The sequence below is a fragment of the Sprattus sprattus genome (assembly GCF_963457725.1).
Source record: "Sprattus sprattus genome assembly, chromosome: 2".
NCBI classification, from domain to species: Eukaryota; Metazoa; Chordata; class Actinopteri; order Clupeiformes; family Clupeidae; genus Sprattus; species Sprattus sprattus.
In genome coordinates this window covers 51602754-51628152 of record NC_137921.1, presented here as the reverse complement: position 1 = coordinate 51628152, position 25399 = coordinate 51602754, and the positions used below count along the sequence as shown (strand labels likewise).

Genomic DNA, 25399 nt, shown 5'->3' with positions numbered 1-25399 from the left:
GAGATGATCGCTGACATTGACGATGAATAGGCTGAGTTAGGCTACTGCTCGCCTGAACACAGCTGTCAAACACCAATTTGCTCATCAACGGACCCATATGGCACGGACTAACTCTCCAACTGTCAAGAAATAAAGGATGCAGAAGCTGATGTTTTGGAGCTTGGGCAATTAGGAAGTTTCACTCCATCAAAATCGGGGCGACTTAAAAAAAACCCAGGTGATTCGTTTTTAAGAGGATCTTTTCAAAAGACACATACGCTGTCATTTAAACAGGATTTTAATTTCCAAATCCGCATCCTACACCACAAAACCCTAAGAGCTAAATAAAAGTCAGCTACAAAAGAGAGAACCAGCATAGCCTACATCCCGCTTGTCTGAACAAAAGTTATCTCCCTATGGATGTGGAACTCTAGCTGACCCAGGGCAACGGATCTGTTGAACAGCAACGCTCGATCTTCAGCCGCACGCCGCAATGCCTTCTCTTCACCATGGAGCAATATTCATAGGAGTGATGCTCATCGTCACTGGGGGCTCCACGGCTTTTTTGCCGTCTAGTCAGAGTAGGCTACAAGCTTTCAGCTTGTGCTGTGTGGTCCTGGGCGCTGTGATGCTCATATTGGGACTCTTCTGGGCGATGAATGGAAAGAGTACCCCAGTGACCTACAGCAACGAGTACAACCACGATTACAGCCACGTCCTTTTCACTCCTCCGCCTGGGAACCACTTCCCAGAGTCGCAATCCGTATACTTGCAAAGGTGGGTAGCCTACAATTTTATGCATGGGATTCGTTAGCACTAAACAATGCAGAGTTACAAATCTTGTTACTAACATGAACAACAAAACAGCTTTCGGACGGAGATATATGTGAATTTGTAAAAGTAAAAGACTTGTGTCAAGGGTCAAACAAATGTTGCAAGGTGTATTGTGTCAAGGGGCAGGCAAATATTGCATACAAATGAATATGTTGTTTCGTGGTAAGCTCTATTACAATATATATTAACTTGATATTGATATAGCCTATGTGATATTCAATGCTTGAAAAGACAGTTTTCCAAAATGATCAAACTACGCCCAGTGCCATCATCAATTTACTAGAAAGATGATGCACTCATAGCCATTAAGATGGGTCAATTCTTTCCCTCCCTCACTCTCTCTCTCTCGCTCACTCACAGACACACAGACACACACACACACACACACACACACACACACACACACACACACACACACACACACACACACACACACACACACACACACACACACACACACACATACACACACACACACACACACACACACACACACACGCACACACGCACGCACACAGAGCGCGCGCGCCATTTGTTCCCTTGAGATGCTGGCAACATTATCCACTCGTGAGAATCACTATTTTTACGTTAAAGAATTTCTGCCGCCATCTAGTGGTCATAAGACAGACTTAACCTTAAAGAATTTACATTTCACTCCTTCTGTCATTAAGATAGGGAAAACATATGATAAAACTGGCATTAAACTGGAAAATGTTATTAAAATTTGTGTCAAAAGACACGTAATGGCTCACATAAGACATTGAATTGAAATTATGTATTGCTGATTTGACATAATCATTTTGATTTCAGGACTGTGGACAGACAGAGGAGAGGAGCTTATGAGGAGGACTTTGACTATCCACCGATGGAGCCCACCTGTTTCAGCCCCTCTGGCAGAGGGCGGCCTCCTCACTGGGACTTGGAGCCTCCTCCTCCATATGAAGTGGCTATCAAAACCACAACGAGCTCCACACACCTGAGGAGAAGCTATTCTGACTCATTCCGGCCGACAGAGCCTCTCTTTGGCCGCTCGCGAGAGATCAGCTTTGAGGTGTGATGGCGCCATTTTGACTCGGGCCTCCTGCTTTCTGAGACTTGTGATCAGTGATTCCCCAGGCCAACCCTTTCTATCATACACCAACCTGTAATTAAGATGCAAGCATTATCCATATAAGCACAGCTTTAATATTGTGGCAATATCCTTTTGGCTTCCATGTTTTGAATCATCTTTTGCACAAACGACTGCAAAGAGAGATCCACTTTGCCCTCCGTGTTTTGGTTTCTGAAAGGTGGAAACAGTGTTTGCCCTGTAGCCTGAGATAATATGATTTGGAGGGAGCCACTGTTTAAACCACTGAGATCCTAATAAGAAGTGTGTATCTGGTTTGGACAAATATTCTTGAGTAATCTCCTTGATATGACCATCTTGTTACTAATGTACGGTAATGTCCTCTTTCTGGACTAATGTTCGGATGGTGGCATTTTGAACATGTGGGAATGACAAACAGCTCGTAATTCAGTAAATATTGTATAAATAAACACATATGTGCAAAACCTTACCTTTAATCAACATATTATAACTCAGGTTTTACAAGTCTGTTGCACTAAAACCCTTATCATTCAGAAGGTTCTGGTTCCTCACACACTTGAGTCTTTTAAAGACCTGTAAGTCTATGGCAGTCATAACAACATTTATCTTTTGAATATTACCTAGAAGGGTCTCCTGAAGATTCCCCATGGTATCTTTTTCTAAAGTTAGAACCTTTGTCAGGTTCGTTTGTGGGGTCAAACCAGGAACCTTTCGTTGAGTGTGGGAAAACTACAAGTTGATATATCATCAAGGAATTCACAAGCAGAAACTGCCAATGAACTCAAGTGAGGAGGAGGAAACACATTGTATAGCATTTATCTCCAAGGAAATGTAAACAATTGCTATCTTTTGCTCAGGCCATCAAAACACTTTCATGACAGCAATCCCCAAAATCAAATGTATTACTCCGCAGTAAAAATACTGACTACCAAAGAAAAAAACATCTCATAATCTTCCCAAAGTAAACAAAAGTGCAATTAACAATCAGAATCACATGAGGCCTTTTTTCCTTTCAAGATGACATGCAAACACAATATCTCTGATGTTTCAAATGTGTTGTCCATCTATATGAAATGCCTAATTAAAGGGATGTTATGCAGTGTGCAATTTTTTTTCCCCACTGTACCTGGCAGATTGTGTAATTCAAATGTGTAATTCGTGGTCTGTTCCTTTTACAACTGAAAGCTATGACTGTTTACAGCTGGCATAGCCTATATTCAGAAAACTGGTCCAGGATCATAGCAGTACAACCCAAGACTGTATGCCATCAGTATTGGTGTTGAGTCCAAACAGACTGAATATCAGCTGACAGACATGTGAATGTGGGCTGCGGGTGCTATATGACCTTTGAGAGTGCCTCTTTGATGATGTTGTATATTCTGCATGCATGTATAGCCCTTAGGTTGAAATAACAATATTGTGGTGATCACACCTCAGCACATGTGCATTACAATATAAGTTATTCAATTTTGTCCAGTTTTTTTCATGTGATGAGGACTGTTGATGTTGTCACCAATGTGGGAGTGGAGCAAACCGAACAGGAAAAAGATCAGTCATTGACAGAGTTTCACAAACCTCACCAAGTCTGCCTTATATTAGGACCAAATAGACTGTAACATTTGAGAAATATGATGAAGCATGTCATCAATAATATAACCATTCCCGAATGAAAACGTGATGAAACTTTTAAACTGTATTAGAACTTATAGTAACCTTAGGACAACAGTGCATTACTCAGTCTACTTCATCCTCAAATAACCCTATACACACAACAGTTGCGGTACAAAATGTACCCGAGACATGAAAAAAAAAAAACATTTCTCATCAATGATTGCACCCAAAGCTTTATCAGTTTCACGTATGAAAAAGGACATCGTGCCAAATACATTTCCTGGTGATGCCGTTGCAACAAACACTGAATTGATCATTACGGTTGTTGCTCCACCTCGTCTTGAACTTCGTAGACTAGCAGCTGTATCACTAAACTATAGCCTACCGGCATAGGCTACTTAGTCTATTCACATGCATTTGCGTTATTCCAAAAGCTTGCTTTATCAACTACGACGGGTGATCAACATTAGCATACAACACCATATACTTCAAACTCTATTCATATCGTTTGAGAAACTTGACTGATCCTCGCCCTCTGAATCTCGGGCTTTTTTCGATCCCGTAAATACGCAAGTGGTGGGCGCTGCTTTTCGAACGCGTATTTTGATATTTCTATCCTCTACTCCTCCCACCACTGCCGATATATAATTGCAAGAGGAAGTCAAACAGAAAAGGGGGAAACGACTGAGGAACAGTTGAAATGCAGTCCAAGGCTAAGCTTCAATTTGGAATATCTCACCACGATTGTGACCGAACCGCTGAACTAGTGCAGTATGAAACGAGATGAGGTAGCCTGGCTTTTCTCAACCACAGTTCGCTTTGTGTCGATGTAAGGGCGTGGGTAAGGTCGTAGATATTATATTATATGCATCCTATGTGTAGCCTACTTTATTGTAAACCACGTGTGGGTTTCGGGATATGTTAGTCACTTACGCGACGCCCTTATACTATTGTATGCTGAGATTGCAGTGGAATACCCTAGAAGATTATTGTGCAGTTCTAGTGCGCTCATTCTGCAACAAGTACGTTTCTGTACAGTTGTTGTGAGAAGACAAGACAGTAATGAAACCAATCTATTCTGTTCATTGCGTGCTTTTAAATATGGTTGCATTCAAACTGGTTGACATGATATGTTGTATGCCAGTAGCAAAGTAATAGATTTTATAAAGAGACTTATATATTTATTTCTGCCAGATCTCACTGAGGATGACATTACCCTCATAGAATAGAAGCACAAAGGCGCACGTACTCAAACCAAACCAGTCTGGCAGGGCAGAGGGAGCTGGAAGATGTTGTAACCCAACGCGGGGAATATGCCATCCCCACGCAAAAGTGCGGTGACCGTGGGCATCCTGTTCATAGTCGTCGGCCTGGTGCTCTTTTTGTCCATGTACGCGCCATTGCAAGTGTCCGGCGTCATTTTGGGAGTTTTCGGCCTTGGTATCCTTGTGTACTCCTCCTGCCAAGCCATGAAGTCTGAACACGTAACTGTCCCGGGCCACTTCTTGCTGCATCCTCGCACTGGGACACGCTATAGCCCCCACCAAGCCATGGCAATTCAGAGGTAGGCATAAGGTTCCATTGTAGATGCGCTGGCTACACAACTTTGCTGACATGCATATTAGAGAGTTCAAGTTATCTTCTATTCTCTTTGTACCAGGCAACTGAACAAAACCTTTTCAAAAAGTAACTAAACACCAGGCTGCTTTTGTTTCGCAATGTCAATAAACGTGTTTTGGAGTTGGTCTGTCTATATAGTTTAGCCAGAGCACTCCTCTTGTTCAGGAGGGAGAATGCAGAACAGCAGTAAATAAAGAAGCAGGTCAAACCAGGGGGAATCTGTCTGTTTATCATCATGGATGACAAGGCACTCTAGCCAGGATCTGTGTATTATCTGCCACTGCCACAGCAGTTCATGTAGTAATGTCTGTCAGGATGGCTCCCAGACAAGCTTCAGCCAGTGGGGGAAAATGGGACAACCTGTGCGTCTAACTCTCTAGTCAAGCAGAGAGATTCAAACAGAGATCCCACTAAGGACCCCTGAAGCACTGGATGATGCTAAAATAAAGTAAGCATCCCCTGGAGGTGATCTGAAATAGGGCATGACTGCATACTCCTCTGTCTGTTCTGCTTGTCAGACAAGCTAAGGTATAACCAGGTTTAGACTACAGCAATTCCACATGGGGGATAGGCACAAATGGTGTTTAAGTTTATTTATGTTTCAGATGATAAGCTAAGCAAAGTTACCTCAGGTAAGTGTTAAGGTGATTTGAGAATAAGACCCTTTGAAGGTCTTTAAAGAGCTCCTTTTCAGCTGTAAAAACTTAACTAGCGTAGTCATGTAAAGCTGTATAAGTTGACCCCTGAGACTGTTAAAACAGCTTCAAACCCAGAGAATCCTGCCCCTTCGCTTCTTTCACTTCCCCTTTCTTCAGTCTCAGCTCAGCGTCACGGGAGGAACTGAGTTAATGTTCCTGTTGGTGAAGACAAGGGCGGCCATTGGCCAGACTAATTGCAATGGCCTGCCCTCTGTCCTCAGAGGGCTCTTGTGTTGGGCCAGGGGCAGGACCCAGTGAGTGTACGAGCCAGCTTGGCACAAGAGCACAGGGGTCTCGCCATAATCAGATCCAGACAGGGAAGGAAGGGACTCATCTGTGTAACAGCCCAACGTGGCGCTTTGAACTGAATGTGAGTTGGTGTGAGGTCATTGTAGTTAGATCACAGGTGAGGTAGTGTGTGAGGCTAAGTTAAACGCATTTTCAATTTGGTGCAGAGTTTTTGTTTGCATACTCTTGGATGTTACTGGAAAACAAAGTCTGCCTTTTGACTTGGTCCAAGTGGTTGTGCAACTGTGTGTGTGTGTGTTTGCGTTTGGGTGTGTGTGGATGCGTGTGTGAGTGTGTGAGTGTGTGTGTGTGTGTGTGTGTGTGTGTGTGTGTGTGTGTGTGAGTATGTGTGTGAGTGTGAGTGTAAGTTTGTGTGTGTTGGGACTAGGAAGTTGTGTTTGTATTATGAGCATACTGGAGTGATCACAGAAGGCTGAGCTCTTCATTCTTTCCAAGAGCTTGTTTGTGAGGACAAGTCAACAAAATTCCTTTAGTTTAACACTGGCATTGTCCATTAGTGTCAGCCAGCCAAATTTACATTCTTAGACTGTCATATAACAATATATATTTGATAGAAAGTTTACTAAGTGAAAGCAATGCTTACAGTATTCAGACCACTTATGGTATGTTTATATTCATTCATTTGGCACACACTTTTCTTCTTTTCTTTTCTTACAATAGTCAACCATATAACTTAAAATATACTAACAATAGTAATAATTCTAATAATGAGAGTAATAATAGTTTTTGGTGGTAGTGGTAGTGCATGTTAAATAAGATATGCAGTGTGTGTGATATTGTCGTGGTCTGTATAAGGGTGGCGAGTTGATGAACATAGTCGTTGTGTCTCTCCTGTCCTCAGGAGGCTGGATAGGCTCCGCCGGGCCGCTGAGGAGGAGCAACACCAGGTCAGCACCGTCAGCCCCGCATCCCTGCCTCAACACTCCAGTCAGCAGAGTCTCCCCCAGACTCCCCCGCCCTGGGAGATGGAGCCGCCACCGTCCTACGAGACAGTCATGAAGGGCAGCCAGAGCCCCGTCCAGAACTTGTGACTGCTACAGTGAGTCTCTCCTGCTCACGGAGAGCACACAAGCCAGCTTTGTTTCCAGTCATTCATCGTGACCATATGGTGCCTTTGGAGGGGGAGAACCACAAAGTTTCACCCCTTCTCAAGGGAGTTTAGGCGTAGAACCCAAAGACAATGACTCTCCCCCCACTGGGTCTTGTGTCTATAAGTAGCAGGACCAGAACCAAAGCTCTGCAGTAGCACTGACATAATGAGGAGCGGAGCAAAGGGCACCTCCATGATCTGGTCTCCTGCCAAAGGTGAAGGAGGACTGACAGCAGGTTTATCCGGTTTAGTCTTGCAGGTGGGAGAATGATTACTGTACCAGTTAGGGTTACCAAGTAACCGGTTAGGGTGACCAGGTGACCAGTCGGGTTGACCAGCTGTTCCGTGCTGCTTTGTACTGCACAGCCCTTTGTCCCGCATCCTGCATGCCAAGATAATGACACACATTTTCATTTATTCATTAATTTGGTTAAATAGCTGATTTTTTTATCTGACGGCCCATGACCCGTTTATGCCATAGCGGGATAGTTTCTACTTTATTTAATAATACTACGTCAAAAATCAGCAACCTGGCTCTTACAATTTGAACAAAGCCAAGCTTTTCTAAAAGCCTGGCATTTATCCCATCGCTGAGAAGAGAGCAGTGTAGGCGCTCATCAAGCGGCTGTGAAACTGCAGACATGGGGCCAGTAAACTCCTCTGCCACGGTACATACATGTTCAGGAGCTGAAAGACAGAATACAAACGTTTCTTATTCAGTTAGACAGACATCATATCAAAGTTTTACCTCTCAGCATTGGTAACATGTCCCACATTGTCCCACACAAACATACTACTTGTCCCACAATTGGTCTGTTTGCTACTGGTCACCCTAGTACCAGTTGATGGACCAGGTATTTTCAGCTTGACCAGAATCTGGACTGAATGTATCGATATGGCCCTTCAAGCAGGAAAAACTGTTTAATTTAACCTGGTTTGCATTTTCCTGGCCTCTCTACCTCTCTTGTGTTACTCTGTGAAATACAGTATACTCAGGCCTTAGGAATTCCTCACACACAGTTCTGAATGTTTCCTTTTTTTGTTGTTGTTGAAATCGTAACCAACCCAATTCAGTAGCCCCTTATACATGTGTCACTCAGTGTGGACACATGTGTCCAATTTCCGATTTCAGTCCGATTTAAATTGGAGATTGGACACATGTGTCTCCCCAAATCTAGATTCATTGTGTCCGACTTGAGTCCGACTGGACTCCGATGTAAACCCCTGGATACACGATTTGATTCCGCTGGGAATTGGACTGGGCGCGCATGTGTCTCTCGAATCTAGATTCAAATTGGACAACAACAACTTTTGCACGTGCTTGAGATCGTGCCCACAGACATATACATGCATCATATATGTCTATGATATAATAAACGCTGCTAGACGCTCAGTTCTTAATTCAGTGAACAAATATTTTCATATTACTTTTCAACCAGTTGTTAGTCATGTAATCCATTCATATCGATGTGAATCAATCAATACTAATACAACTTTAACTGTGGTGTGTTTTTGTTTCATTTCACAACGTATTTACTGTATAATCAACGGTAGCAGATGTAAACATTCCGCATTTGATTTGAACTGACGCGGCCAAGATCTAGATTGGTCACTGCCATGTGCTTTGAGATAGAGCAGTTAACCCCCCATGGAGACCCCATGGAGAGAATTGGATGGGATCGGAGTGCTGCCATCATGTGCCCGCACTGAATGTAAACCGTTTACATCGCGTCTGCACCGATAGAAACTCGCGAACGTGTTACAATTGCCTCATGTATAAGGGGTCTTGATGTGAACTGTTCGTTTTTCCGCCGATCGTCTGAGCCTTTCGAGAGAGGTGGTTTACCACGATCGTTCAGCTCAGAAAAGGGCGTGTCAAATCAGGCCGATGTGCTATGGGGGAGGCGGTGACAGGAGGCTAGAAAGTTAGAGGCTAGAAAGTTCTTGCCTGTTCTTGAAAGGAGACTGATCCAATAGGCTAGTAGGTCTACAATTTTTTATCATTGTAATAAAACGCAATTTGGTACACCATTTTAATATGGTAATATAGCCTACTGTTTTTTGCTAAATGAAAGAAAGCATATTAAGGAAACGCCGACTCGAGCCTATTAATTCCGAAATTCACCACATTGTAGGCTATATACTGTAACAACCCCAACTCTTGCCTGCTTCCCTTGCAAATCAAAGTTTTCCGACTATTTTTCTTACCTTCTTTCTTAGCTGTTGATGTTACTGAGCTAGAAGTTTAACTTGTTCTGAACATCTCGCGCTGCCAATGCCCAATGTCACTTCTGAGTCAAATCACTCCATCATCTCTTTGAAATTCCTTATTCCACGAGTGGTAGGCTACAATGCCTGGCTGTTTTAAAATATAACTAATAGCCTAACGAAACAAAATAACCCAGGCAGTTTCATCTTCGAGACGTTAAGGCTTCTTCCAATACTGACAGCTGACTCATAGCTTGCAGTTTTGCGACCTTTAAAGAGACGCGACATTTGAGGGATCGACACTTAATTTAAACCTTTTTTGCTTCCGTTAGTGTGTGTGTGTGTGTGTGTGTGTGTGTGTGTGTGTGTGTGTGTGTGTGTGTGTGTGTGTGTGTGTGTGTGTGTGTATGTGTGATAGAGACAGAGAGGACTCAGTAAAACATCGGAAAACACCGTGTCTCCTAAGCCTTAAGCTATCAATCACCCCCACAATGAAATATGCCATTACAGTCGCAACAAACTTCTTGGCATTGTGGTGCGCCCAAAACGCAAGCTATAAACTTAGCCATCCTAATGTAACCAAAATATACCTCTGCTGATATGCCTGACCTCCGTTCTATTTAGTATTTGTCTTAGCACTATGCAGGAATAAAATAGCATCTACAGTGTTAGGATTCAGGCGAGAGCGCCTGGCTTCTATAACGCGCCCTGCTGCACTGAAGGAGCGCTCACTGCACTTGTTGCTGGAACGCATAGAATTCGTTTTGCAAGGTTCTGTAGTCGTGGGAACGACTGGCCTTGTTTCTCCCAAAAGGAAAGTAGATTTTCCTCTGCTGATGCCGCGTCTATATGGAAGTTTGTAGAGAGAATGCGGGGGAGTAAAATGCTCCGCTGCCAAAGTAGATTTCATGTTTTTAACTTCGGGGTTAATTCCCTTTCCTTTACGTCTACTGCTGGCTAGTAAATACATACAGACAGCCGGAAAGGTTAATAAACGGAATGAAATAGCTACACATTACACACGCTATGTTTTAATAAAACCCACGTTACTCACATACTGGTTAACACTGTTTGTTACAGCACATAAACGTTTGTCGCTACATCCAAACTGCGTCACCGTTGTCCCTCCCTGTATCTGCTCCAGCCGCACCATTTTACTTGCAATGTGAATCATTTAATTTAAATATGATTGGCATTTGTTGCACCTTAATCATTTTCTACAAACATGATATGCTATGTATGGTGTAGTAGACTGAGACTCTATTCACTACTGCACAAAAACTAGACACGTTTGCAAAACTAGACGTTTGCAATGAAGTAGGTTAAACAACTTTCGCCAATATCTCCGTAAGGGAGATGGGTTATGTGCGCGTAGACTCGTTTTCTTTCCATCTGGGAGTGGTTATTCAAAGAAAATATTAAGAACTATATGCTGATAGAAAGAAGGGAACTTTAAGCCACTACACTGCCTGTGCACGATGCGGATCCACGTTGATGTTGTTAGTAAACAAACCAGGTGGGAGCACATCTCCGTGGTCTTTGCGCATGCCCGAGGCAATGTAAACGGTTCACATTTTGCACATGTAAACACGTAACGACAAGAGCCGTTTCCCTTGAAAATGTTCACACCTACACGCGAATACGATACGATAAACTGATCTGATCGAAGTGGCACATGTATAAGGGGCTAGTGTCTCAGATACATCCTCCTAAAACAAGGGACACATGCACTTATAATACCAGGTGTGATCTGCTTAATGCATTAAAGACTCTGTCCATCTATGCTAAATTATATGTTTCCATTCGAAGGCCACTTCCCATTTACTGGAGCCTTACACCTGTTTGTAAATCAGGTTTGATTATATCTATTCTGAGTACTATTATAAGTACTGGTCTACTCACAAGGTCAGCGCTTTTGTTGTTGGCAAGCTCTTCCCATCACGCCACATTTTGATGATCGCCACTTGCATATTTCTGCTTAACTCAGCATGGGCAGGACATTTGCAGCCTCACAGTGCCTTGACAAGATACCAGAAGGACTGGCTGCGTGTTATTCAGTGTTAAAGGCCTTATTGTCAAGCCACTGTTGGATTGAATGTTTTGTTTAACAAACGATAGCAACTGAAAAAGTGCACCAGTATGCTTGGTGTTACAGTATTGTTACTACTGTTACAATCTGTTTGGCCATGCAGATAGATGGTGGTGTGCTTTGGACTGAGTGCATTTTGACCTCATGTGTTGATTCAGGGGCTCTACGTACTGCAATGAGTAGGGAGTGCCAATAACTTTGTTACCAGAAATTTTGGAAATTCCTTGATGATTCTCTTTCACGTGGCCTTGAGGTGTTGTGTCTATGCTAATCCTGGTTAGTAATGTACCCCAGTTGTTTACATAGCGTGTACGTTATCAGTTAAAGTGGTTCGGTGGCTGAGCTTTTCTATTCCATTGTTCCACTCATAGCACAATGAATACTGATGCTTTGATAACTTTTTGTGTGTAACTGTCACCATGACAATATTAATAAAAAGGGACCTGAAGATTTGAACATTTCAATACTATTGAAAAAATTGTTGTAGTAAAATGTCTGGAAATGTGTATTTATTTTTTGAATAATATAGTGTCAATTATGCCAACAGAGTTCGAGTGTGTGTGTGTGTGTGTGTGTGTGTACCCTCCGCGATTATTGGCACCTTTTAGTAAAGACGAACAAAATTAGATGCTAATAAATGAGTTTTTTATTTATCCTCATGATCTTTCTTTCAAAATATTTCCAAAAATCAAACCTTCAAGTAACATAATTGAAAGAAACATACAATTCTTATAATGAAACAAATATTTTTCTCAAAAACACAATTATTGGCACCCCTTTATTTAATACTTTGTGCAGCCTCCATTTGCCATGATAACAGCTCTGAGTCTTCTTTTGTAATGTGTGGTGAGGTTGGTGAACACATTGCACGGGATCTGAGACCATTCCTACTTACAGAATCTTTCCAGATCATTAAGATTCCGAGGTTGACGCTTCTGGACTCTCCTCTTCAGCTCCTCCCACAGATTTTCAATGGGGTTTAGGTCAGGGGACTGTGATGGCCATTGCAAAAGCTTTATTCTGTTGTCGGTGAACCATTTCTTTGTGGATTTTGATGTGTGCTTTGGATCATTGTCTTGTTGGAAAGTCCAACCACAGCCCATCCTAAGCGCCTTCGCAGAGGCTGTTAGATTTTCTTTTAAAATCTGCTGGTATTTCAAGGAGTCCATGATACCATGTATCCTAGCAAGATGCCCGGGCCCTTTTGATGAAAAACAGCCCCACATCATCACAGATCCGCCACCATACTTCACAGTAGGCATGATGTACTTTTATCTATGGCTGTCTTTCTTTCTACGCCAAACCCACCTTTTGTCTCTTTTACCAAAAAGCTCAATTTTTGTCTCGTCTGACCACATTACCCGGTCCAATGGAAAGTCCCAGTAGCGTCTGGCAAACTGTAGGCGCTTAAGTTTGTTTGTGATTGACAGAAGAGGCTTTCTTCTGGCAACCCTTCCAAACAAATTGTGGTGATGGAGGTGGCGTCTAATGGTGGTTTTGGAGACTTTCTGACCCCAAGACTCAACTAACCTCTGTAATTCTCCAGCTGTGATCATTGGAGCTTCCTTTGCCGCTCGAACCATCCCCCTCACGGTGCGTGGGGTCAATTTACAGATGGGCCCTCTTCAAGGCAGATTTCTTACATTTCCTGTCGCTTTGAACTTTTTAAGTATTGAACTGATTGTGGAAATGGGCATCTTCAACGCTTTAGATATTTTCTTGTATCCTTTTCCTGATTTCTGCAGGTCAACAACTTTTTGTCGCACTTCAACACTATATTCTTTTGTCTTTCCCATCTTGATGAATGACCAAGGGTATTTGGCCTGTGTCACCTCATATTTATACCCCAGTGAAACAGGAAGTCATGGTTGACCATTTAAGAGTTCCTAATCAAACAGGTGAACTTAAAAATGTAAATACTTCAAATAGATTTTAATTATAAGATTTTCTAGGGGTGCCAATAATTATGGCACCCATGTTTTGGAGGAAAATATTTTATTTAATGTCAAAAAAACTAAAATTATGTCAATAATTTTACTTCAATGAAAAGGTAAGATTTTTGTGAATATTTTGAGTGAAAGACCAAGAGGCTAAACAGCAAAGACATATTTTTTCATAGCCTGTTTTGGTCACATTCACTAAGGGTGCCAATAATTGCGGAGGGCACTGTATATATATATATATTCCCTGAGCTGTATTGAGGTTTTATTTAAAACATTTACACAGATGATACTCAATTCAAAACACAATGTGCATTTCATGCATGTGTAGGGCAGTTGATGCCATTGCAGCTAGAATGATTGTATAAGTTTAGAATGAGTTTATTCATCCTTGACCGTGAACCTACATGAGAAGCCGTACTGAGAGGCCCTGGGCAAGGTCGCCTGCCAAGCCTCATTACACCTGGATTGGCCCAGAGTCTTCAGCTTTGGCGTGGTCTCCTGTAACGACCCACCGCACCTGGGCAGGTCACCTGGTACTCAGTACACCCAGCCCACAGTCTCACCATTATCCCAGGAGGACAATGTCAAAGCGTAACGTTACCCTCCGACTCAGTCCTGCTCGTTCCCAAGTCCTTGCTGAAGCCATGCTGTGTAAAGGGTCTGTGTTGGTCTAGTGGTGCCTGGACGTGTCTGATGGCTGAGAACAAGCCGTACCGCTATGGGCTTATTGTGCTGGGGCTGCTGCTGGTGTCCGTGGGCCTGTTTGTGATGAGTGTGGAGGAGCCCCACATCTTCGTCACCTTCTGTGTGATGGGAGGGCTGACGGCGGCCATAGGCACTATCTGGAGCATGTGCCAGTGCTACCCAAAGGTAGGTGACATGGGGCAGAGAGAGGGAGAGAAAGAGAGAGAGAAAGAAAGAAAGAAAAGAGAAAGTGGACACAGATGTGCACTGTGATCAGATTGCTCTTATTCTCACCAGTATTTGGAACCAGGCATGGAATGGCTCAACAGTTTTATACATTTCAACCTTTATAATAAACCCAAAGGGTATTAGCTGGCTAGATGTGACGATCGGACCATCAACAGACAGCAACATAAACAAGACAAGTTAAAATTCACATATACAAAAATATAAGTCAGATTATCAATAAAATTAAATGAAAACACAGATCATTGTAATAATATCTAAAAAATATACAAACTTGGAGAGAGAATAAGCTGCGAACTAAATACAACCAAAACCATGAAGAAAATGTTTTTGTTTCTTTGCAGGTGACCTTCATTATGCCAAACCAGGAAGAAGTGTGGGCAAGTGAGAGGGAGGGACCATATGGTATTCCAACAATCATCAGTTCCTGGTATGTCTCCTGAAGTTTAGTAATTGGCCACTCTAGAGCTTTTTCTCCTCCAGGAATTTAGAATGTCATGACACTTTTACTAATTATTAGCTTTTATCAGAAGTGATGCACAGAAAAGATGAGGCACAGATTTGACCACTAAGAGTGTGGTCTTGGAATCAAAGACATGATCTCAGTGTTATTGGAAGCACAGTCGGGATGGTTAAAGGGCTAATACAAGTGCCAATGATTTGAATTGGTTAGAGGAAAACAAGGAACTAGGGTTGACAAATAACTGGTAGCTCTATAATTGATGGTTTATGACAGTATGTATACAGGTTTCAAATTGACATTTTTATTTTTAAAATTGTCAATCGCTTTAAATGTACAAGCCAGAAACATGTTAATTAAATGTTAAATGCAAACAAACGAAACAAAACTAGGCTCTTTTCTTTAAACAGTAATTAGCTCGACTCATTCTTCACCAGGACATTAGTTCCTGGTAACTGGGGTTGGGGAGTAACTACAGTCATTAACTTACAAAATAAACATAATTGTAATCCGATACAGTTACTGAGAAAAATATACTAAATGACAGTATCTTGTTAAATGATGGTGATTACAAAGGTGCTACATCCAAATATATTATTTTCAGTAAAAACCTTTAAAGGTTATATGTAGAATGTAAGATTCATTCTGTTGCTTTGCATCCTTCAGTTGTCTAGGCAGGCTCCATTAATTTTAGCCTGGTGACACCAGCCTATGTATTTCCGCCTGAATTGATTTCAAGCCCATACTCAGTCTGGCCTAACCCCGTTGACAATCGTCTCCAGGACTCAAAATTTTGTAGGACCAATCAGCGAACAGTTCAGAGCTGTGACGCAAAACTCGCCTTGGAGGAAAAGACACGAAAAGCTATCGGAAAAGTTGTCTCAACTCTCGAGAACATCAGAAAATTAAAAGGAGAACAAGAGTATTTTCTTGTAAGTTTTATGATTGGAAAGGACGTCGTAGCTCTTCTCCCAACTGGCTTTGGGAAGAGTTTAATCTACCGAATGCTTACTAAACGTTGCTGATTGGTTAAGGGAACTCCAATGATTTTAAACCTCAAGATAAGCACCCGCCCATCTCGGAAACCAAAAGGCATTGGGTTGGCCCAGACTGAAAGACGGAATGAAATGGAGTCACAGGCTGGTAATGGCCAGGCTACATTCATTTGGCAGTATGTGCTCAAATGTTGAGCGTTGTTTTTGACTGGTTCTCTGTAATAAGTTACAGACTTCAATCAAATCAACAGCTCCCCTCTTGGCAGAGTCTGGATCAGAACTAGGCCAAAGTTGGTTTCTACCAAAGGATTCTTACTTGTTACAGACACGCAAGACAGAGTGAACCATTCCCTTTAGCCTTGCGACTCTGAGCACAGCGAAAAGGAATGAGTCCTGGTGGGTGGACATGTGGTAGGCCCGAGCTGGACATGAGCCAGAACTCCTACAGACCCACCCTTTAGGGGTCAAACACAGCTTCTAGGGGTCAGACACAGACATCATTGCCTAAAAACACAAACAACTTCCCTCTACTCTCCCAGCACCAATGACAGGCTTAGGCACCCGAGAGGCCATCAATGTTTCATCATCCATCCACACAGAGATCACTCAGATCCCATAATGAGCGTCTGTGGCCTGCCAATCCAATCCATCCCATGCAAGCACTGCACTCCCATCTCACATGATACAATTAGGCGCTCTGAAAAATGGATAATGAGGAGGGGAAGAGACAGAAACAGCAGTTGCTCACGCTGCAGAGTACATCTGGGTCCATCTTAAAGTGGTAATGCCCCAAAAGACGGAAGGTCCAACAGAGCAGTTTCGTTACTCTTAAAAATACATCATCTCCCTCAAAGAACCCTGCTTTTTATACCATATTGGTGTCTTCTGGGTCCATGACTTTTTTTATTTTTTTTTATTCAAAGAGTGATCTATCCTACAAATTTCAATCCACACACATTTTTAAGTCTGACTGATTCCAGTCAACTTTTAACTTGACTTTATCAGCAACAGCAAATTTTAAAAAAGATGGCTTTCCCCCTAGATGGCAGATGCACAATTTCAATTGTACAGACACCATGATCTTGCACATTCTTCACAACTTGCTGTGATTCTGTTTTACAGTGAAACACCCACTGAACCACTGAAGGCTCCTCTGGCAAATCTCAGCGATGAAGAAGAGGAGGGAGAGGAAGATTCATCTGTCATGGGAGACTCTGCAGTGACAGACATGGCACCAACCACAGCCACCGTTCACACTGCTCCAACTCCTCTACCTCGCTCCAGCACTCCTCTGTCTCACAGGAAGTTTCAGGGGCTGGAGTCTGACACTGAAATGTATTATGGGCAAGTGGAGGACTCCTGCTATTTCACCTCCGAACTGGACAGTGACTGACTGGTGTCAGTGCTTTAAAGATTAGCCCAGTCTCAAATTAGCCCAGAGTGATCCCAGGACACTGACTACCTAGACACTTGGTTCTTATCATTATTTTGTTATTATGATTGCCATGACAACCTGAATGTAATGCACTGGGTGAGGTTATAAAGGATAACCCAAATGTTTATTGATGTGTGCGTCAGTTACGTCAGGTCTCTCCCATGGTTATAACCTTCAAATTTCTTCTTATGAAATAATACTGTTGGTAAAGAAAATATATTGTTTCATAAGGTTGGAGGTGCATTTAGTTTTTAAGTTTATTCTCACATCTGACACAGAAGCCTTCAGAAGATAGAACCCCTGTGTGTGTGCCCCTGTCTGATCCTGTGTGTGTGTGTCTCAGGTGATAAGAGACAGGGCCATTGACCTTGGCACCAGTCCCCATGGAAACCAGAGAGTGGTGGGGGAAAGAGGACAGAGCTGTGTCTGTGTCTAGGCAAAGCCCTGAAACCTCTAACAATCATCGCCTCCTAATAGGCAGGGTTCTACAATCACCATAAGAGCACTCATAGGAAACTCCCCAAAGTGAAGAAGAATTGACAGTAAGGGAGGTCTGAGTGGGCCAATTTGGCACAGTTATGACACGCAGACTACACATACAGACTACAAAAAAGGAAATGTAAATGAGAGAGAAGGAGTGTTAAAGGCAGCACAGCAGAAATGTCAGCGCTTACGTTCCTGAAGTGACATCCTGCTGATGACTTTGATTTTAATATAAACGCCGAGAAAATATGCGACCACCAGAGGGCAGCAGGATATTGTTATTTCTGTTAAGGCGCTCAAATACAACCACCAACGCACAAATACGGAACTGCTTGCCCTTAGATAACAGATAAAAAGGTGATTAACTTTTGTGCCGTTTTTACATGAAACATGAAAACAGCAACCTGGACATCTTTGATCCAGATGAAGATAGCTATCATCAGGCATATGCGTCTGAAACCACAAGCGCACGTGAAGTTGGACAGCTTCGTTCCGCACCCACTTTCTTCGCCACAAATAGGCTACATGTGCACGCACATTTGTTACACACCGTCCTCTTTGCAGGGCCCGCAGACGCACAATGAACAGTCGGACTGCCATGGATATGTAACCACAACTATGAATTTGATTATTTAACTACTTAGATTCTAAACAAGATCGCCTAAATTCATACATTTGACATTCAGCTGTAGCAAAAAACTTTTCCAGTGAGAGATTATCACTATGGGAGGTAGAAAAAAACAAAAAAAAAACATTTTCACATTTTATAACACAGACCAAAACTATGCAGGACAATCACAGCATGACAAAAAGATACAAGTCTATGCTTGCCTGGAAACTTTGAATACTGCGATAGCTGATAGCCGCAGGCTTGGAATGTTATTGGCGATTGCGGCTCTGAAATTTGAGTCCTTTTCTGGGTATTTATTAAGCGAAGACATCATTCGATACAAAAGCGGTGGCGTGACCCCCCAAAACGTCACAAGTCCCCGCCTAGAGGGATCGCCCATGGTTTACACCAGTACTTAAAATTAATCTTTTAAATGTCCAAATGAAATTACTAAGAAAGTAGACAGTAGGCTACTTCTTGACTGTCTCTCAGAAATGACAAGCTATTGTAAACGAGTTACTTTTTGTTAATGTATCCATACAACAAATCTTAGAATTTAGGTAATTCTTTCAACCAAATTCAACAAAAATCAGTCAAAATGAGGGTTTTGGTTGAGCTTGGGATAGTCAGTGTTTTTCTGTGTATTTTTGTTCCACTTACCTTGTCTACAGAGGACTATACGGAAGATGAGGAGATGATTATCTCTCTGATTCGCCAGGATGATAGCCAACCTGAGTCCGGAACCGAGCCGTCCGCAGACTTCTACAGGTGTAATAAGGTAGGGTCATATATGTTTTTTTTTAGAGTAACCTTTCCTACAACCTCAAACCAATGTGTTACCATAGATCATAAATGTAGCTTTTGTTTTCATGCTAAATATGGCGACTTTTACGCATTTATAATCCAGATTAGTGCGTGTATCCTATTTTATTTAGACATTTTCACGCGAAATACATGCAAAGTAACAAGTACAAACACATTTGAAATGTGACTTAGTTCTCCAACGACCGTATGATGACCTCAACCGACCCCTCAGCTCATTTTACGAAAATGTGGTCACATTTCTCCCCACAGGACGCATGGCGAATGTCCGGTCAGTACATAGTCGTGATGCAAGAGGGAACACACGACAACCACGTGGAACGCACCATCCGCAGGCTGCAGGTTAAAGCGGCCAAGCGCGGATATCTAATAGAAGTGATCCAGAAGTACTCCGGAGCTTTCCATGGCTTTTTGGTGAAGATGAGCAGCGATGTTCTACATATGGTAATGTGCAAGCACCCTGGTATCACAACAGTAAGGCATGTGTTCAAGAGTCTTGGGTCAAGAGTGATTGTTTAATTCTCCTTGTGTAGGCAGTGAAGCTGCCACACGTTAGGTACGTAGAGGAGGATTCTTCTGTCTATGCCCAGACCATACCCTGGAATCTGAACCGCATAGTTCAGATCAAGCATGTTGCTGGAACATATACACCACCCAGTGAGTGCATTTCTGAGGACACACACACACACACACACACACACACACACACACACACACACACACACACACACACACACACACACACACACACACACACACACACACACACACACACAGCAACATAAGATAAAAACATAATTTCATTGTACAGATTTTTTAGCAAACTAATCATGCCCACTATGCTAGATGTGCTATGCAGAGGTGGGACGTTGTACATAGATAATGTTTATGGGTATGTGTGTGTTCCTGCAAAGATGACGGTTCCCAGGTAGCGGTGTACCTCCTAGACACCAGCATACAACTGAACCATCGTGAAGTTGAAGGCCGAGTGCAGGTCACTGACTTCAGCAGTGTTCCTGACGAGGATGGAGCTCGGATCCACAGACAGGTCAGTGGTTAGGGAGACTGACAGCATCTTGTGATGATGTCAATGTGTATATAAACTCTGTAAATACCCCTTCTCATTTCCAACTCAAAGGCACTCAAATGCCACTTGTCACTTGAACTGCAATTGTTTAATCTTGTTGCAGCTATATAAAAATACATTTTTATTATATGTATACAAAACATATCTCAGATCAATTATTAGTACAGCTGGAATAACACTATGCTGCAGTGTCTCTGTGGAATCATCAGAGGGCAGAAGAGATCAGATAATGCTCTGAGAAAAAGTGCTGCCTCTTCACCATCAAAATCACCTTTATATGGTGTAGTAGTTCGAAAGCCATCACCTAACCTTACCTTGTGTCTTTTCCCTCGCTCTTCCATAGGCTAGTCAGTGTGACAGTCATGGCACTCACATAGCCGGCGTGGTGAGTGGGAGGGACTCGGGCGTGGCCCGAGGGGCCAGTGTGAACAGTGTGCGTGTGCTGAATTGCCAGGGAAAAGGCACCGTCTCCAGCGCACTGGCAGGTAAAGGGACAAGACATCTTGAAGATGTTCTCCTGAAACAACCTCCTGTTACAATAAACCTGACACATTGATTAACTGGATTGGAAATAGAATAGGTCAATAGTACTGGTAATAAGTAGTGTTGCACCGATGCCATTTTTTGGCTCCGATACCGATACCGATACCTGGCTGTGCAGTATCGGCCGATACCGATACCATACCGATACCACTGTTTGAAATTTGAAAAATATTTTTTTTTAATCAATGGTTTGGTCCCATGTATAATACTAGTGTAACAGTAAGAAAGTCAAATTACATTTCTTGACAGTTTCAGCACTTCAGACATAACTGAGGACTAGTCCTCTATAATTGATGGTTTACCTTACTGAGCAGCACAGTGGCTTTTCTGATTTTGAACACAATAGAGTTAAAGTTTGGTCAGTTCTTTTTTTTTTTTCTTTCCCTGTATTGTTTCTTTGTGTGTTTGTTTTGTTTGTGGACCAAACCATTGATAAAAAAAAAAAAAAAAAAAAAAAAAAAAAAAAATAATAAAAAAAAAAGTATCTGCACTATTTGTTGGTACTCGCCGATACCGATACCACCATTTTAGTGCTGTATCGGGGCCCTATCCGATACTGGTATCGGTATCGGTGCAACACTAGTAATAAGTGGTAACGACTACTCTGGTCCTCAGCACTAGAGTACATTCGAGCATCCCTGCTGGCCCAACCTACAAGCCCACTGGTGGTGCTACTACCGTTTGTGGGGGGGTTCAGCCGCACCCTCAACACCGCCTGCCGAGACATGGTGCAGTCCGGGGCCGTGCTGATCGCAGCCGCTGGCAACTACCAGGACGACGCGTGCCGTTACTCTCCTGCATCAGAGCCAGAGGTAACCCACTGCAACTGTCAACTTGTGAAGACTGACAATTGGTTATATTTACTATAGAAGATCAATACTATGGTACTTACTGTACTGTAGGTAAATCAATATATCAAGACTAATAATATGTTCAGAGTGGTTGTTATTAATAAGGCATGATAAGTACCTTAATACTATTTAGTAAATAAATCAATATATCCAGACTAATCATATTTTCAGAATGGTTGTTGTTAATAATTATACTGTTAAACAGAATAAAGAGAGCTGATAAGAAGAGAATGTTAATGCCCACGTTAAAAATATCTCCTACCTGACCCTAGGTGATCACTGTGGGAGCCACTGACCATGCCGACCAGCCTCTGAACATGGGCACGACAGGCACCAACTATGGCCGCTGCGTGGACCTGTTTGCTCCTGGGGATGACATCGTGAGCGCCTCGAGTGATTGTCCCACTTGTTTCACCACCAAGAGCGGCACCTCTCAGGCTGCAGCACATGTTGCTGGTGAGTCTCCCAGACTGAGAAGACAGTACTTGTCTTTAACACATGAGCTGAAAACCCTCTGTGACAGGTAAGGACTAGGACGCGATCTGGCACTGCGTGCCTGGGGGAGACGCTCCACTTTGTGAATGAGGCGTGCCTCACCTAGTACGCGATCTGGCACTCCGCGCCGATGAGACTCTTTTTAAAGATTTTGTGGTTGAAAGTCGTTAACAAAACAGAGACAAATAGCTACACGGTCAAGCAATGTCATTTATTTCCTAAAATACGTTTTACGAATACAACTTACATTACCACTGCACACTCACAACCTTACAGATAATGTATAGAAGTTTTACTAGCATTTGTATTTAAAGTTTACACTTTAATCTACCAAAGTACCAATAGCTACACGGTCAAGCAATGTCATTTATTTCCTAAAATACGTTTTACGAATCTAACTTACATTACCACTGCACACTCACACCTTACAGATAATGTATAGAATGTTACAGACAAAATACCAATTCAACCCCCACAAGGTAGTTTACACAGCACCAGGTTAGAACCATCAAGGCGGCTCCTGGCCTTTTGTCTAGGTTGATGGGCCATCAGACCTGGTTCCTGGCTTTTTTGTGTCTTGGAACCACAGCTATTAGACTCTGATTGTTGGTTTTTGAAATAAATTACATTGCTTGACCGTGTAGCTATTTGTCTGTGTTTTGTTACCGACTTTCAACCACGACAATGAGTAAGATCATTATAAGAGTCTCAACAACGTATATAGTAGGCTAATTTAACAACTTTAAAAACTTTAAAGAAATAAATGACATTGCTTGACCGTGTAGCTATTTGTTTTGTCTCTGTGAGAATGAGTAAGATCTTTAGTAAGAGTCTCAACAACGTTTATAGTTAGGCTAAGATCTTTAATAAGAGTCTCATGTGCGCCCGCGCCCCTGCCTCTATGCAATGCGGCGCGGAGTGCCAGATCGCGTCCTAGGTGAGGCGCGCCTCATTCATAAAGTGGAGCGTCTCGCCCAGGCGCGGAGTGCCAGACCTGCGTCCTAGGTGAGGCGCGCCTCATTCACAAAGTGGAGAGTCTCGCCCAGGTGCGGAGTGCCAGATCGCGTCCCGGACCTTAGCTCTCTGTGACACTGAAACACAACATTTCATACATAGTTATTCTGGACACTGTGCCAGCCTGAAGTGTTTATTTATGCTTTGGTTCGATGTTAGCTTTGTGACATTTTGCTCAATGAATTTGTTTCCATGGGAACAGATGTCTTAGTTAATGTGCCAAACTCTAAATTATATTTGACTCTCTCAGGCATAACAGCGGTGATCCTGAATTCCAGGCCCAATGCCACATCCGCTGAGGTCCTGCAGCTGCTTCTGAGGCACTCGGTCAAGGAGGCGATCAACCCAGAGGGCTTCCCGCTGGAGCACCGCCTCGCTACACCCAACATGGTGGCCTCTCTGCCCAACCCAGGCTCTGCCCTCACAGGTAAAATGGCATTTAAGTGATATACATTTATTATGCTTGAAGGTAAGGCTTTAACTGAACCAACGGTCTGTGTCTACCTGTGCACCGCAGAAGAGGACTTGCTGTGCCGCTCAGTGTGGTCTGAAATGTCAGGGACCTCTGCGTCTGACGCGGTGGTAACAAGATGCCGGCGGGGAGAAGAGCTCTTCAGCTGTTCCAGCTACGCCCCTGGGGGAGTGCGAGCCGGAGACAGGATAGAGGTGAGAGAAGGGGTGGGGCGAGCCGGAGACAGGATAGAGGTGAGACAAGGGGAGGCGCGAGCCGGAGACAGGATAGAGGTGAAAGAAGGGGAGGGTAGGCGTGAGCCGGAGAAAAGATAGAGGTGAGAAAAGGGGGGGGGAGGGGGGCAATGATACATGGGAGGGATGGAGAGAAGGTGAAAAGGCTGAATTAAAATAAAATTTAAGAGACAACAGCTCAGACAGAACAAATGAAGAGGCAGGCTCGTTGAAAAACTAGGGAGAGAGATGATGTTGAATCAATAGTATGCTCACTTTTCTTTTTTTTGTCGGTTTTTGAGGAAAGGGATGGTGACAAGGAGTGTGTCGCCACCAACAGTTTTGGAGGACGGGGAGTCTACGCAGTTGCCCGCTGCTGCACGTGGGGCCGCGTGCAGTGCCAGGTCAGCGCCAGCAAACAGACTGGCACCGAGGCGGCCTGTGCCAACCCTGAGCACCAGCTCACAGGTGAAACATGCAGTGCCCTCCTCTGGGTGGCTCTACCCAACACATCAGTAGCCTCGGACAGGGCTGTCAAAGGGGGTCAGTCCACTCTAGCCAGAGGAAGCTCATAGTCATGACCTGGTCCTATTCACTTGTGTCTATACTTCTTTACCCTTCAACTTTACTATATTTTTTATACATATTGTCAGAGGACCCACCATTTTTAGCTGTGCCCCGGGCGTTCTGAACCTGCATTACCTGCATTAGATTATGTGTGTATCACTGATTTTTATTTCTGTGGGTGTGTGCCTGCACCAACCTCAAGAAATTATCCCCCCTTAGGCTGCAGTGCCCATTCAGAGTCAGGGACTGTGCTGGATGCTGGGCGCCCTCTCCATGGTGACCATAAGGCGTGTCCTGCAGGCGAGGGGCTGATGTCATACGCCTCTTGCTGCCACGCCCCTAACTTGGAGTGTCACCTAAAGGAGCATGATCCTCCTGGCTATAGCGCACAGGTACGTGGTGATGAGGTGGTATATCTGGAACAAAGGCTTTGTGGCAAATACACAATGGAACCATCTAACAACACAGGTTACATGACGGTGCACAGTATTGCGTTTATGTAACAGTACATCTGTATGAAGTTGCGCATGATTGTTAAAAGAGATCAAACTAAACTAAAACTGGGTAACCATAGCAAATGTTGAATCTGTATTAAGGTGGTTTGGGAATGTGGGAATCAAGTTGTTTTCTGGCTCCTCTAAACAATCATGCCTTGAAACGCCTAATGGAGATGGGATTGGGGCCGCAGCCAGATGTGATGTGCTGTGCTGTGGCCTTGCTGACCCCTCACTGTTTGTGGCCACAGGTGGAAGTGTCGTGCGAGGACTCCTGGACGCTGACCGGCTGCAGTACCCTCTCCCGCGGCACCCCCACTCACGGCTCCTTCGGCAGGGCGAACACCTGCGAGGCGCACAGCTCCGCGGAAGGGGAGGGGGCGGCTGCCCTGGCCATCTGCTGTAGGAACAGCCAGAGCCAGCAGCAGCAGCAGACAAACCACAGCAGCCACAAATGA

The 25399-nt window shown here is 43.4% G+C and overlaps 2 protein-coding genes across 2 annotated transcripts; both read left to right on the top strand.

Moving 5' to 3' along the window:
- Positions 1–472: 472 nt before the first annotated feature.
- LOC308361424 (uncharacterized protein) lies at positions 473–1870 on the top strand (the record flags this gene model as incomplete). Its single annotated transcript, XM_080833765.1, has 2 exons — positions 473–756; positions 1624–1870. 2 exons carry the CDS (start codon positions 473–475, stop codon positions 1868–1870), a joined length of 531 nt encoding a protein of 176 aa, XP_080689891.1.
- Positions 1871–18982: 17112 nt separating this feature from the next.
- Positions 18983–25399, top strand: pcsk9 (proprotein convertase subtilisin/kexin type 9; the record flags this gene model as incomplete). Its single annotated transcript, XM_080860275.1, has 12 exons — positions 18983–19162; positions 19459–19650; positions 19740–19863; positions 20121–20254; positions 20637–20778; positions 21452–21648; positions 21960–22143; positions 23447–23623; positions 23714–23862; positions 24183–24348; positions 24667–24839; positions 25193–25399. The coding sequence occupies 12 exons, from the start codon at positions 18983–18985 to the stop codon at positions 25397–25399; spliced, it is 2025 nt and encodes a 674-aa protein (XP_080716401.1).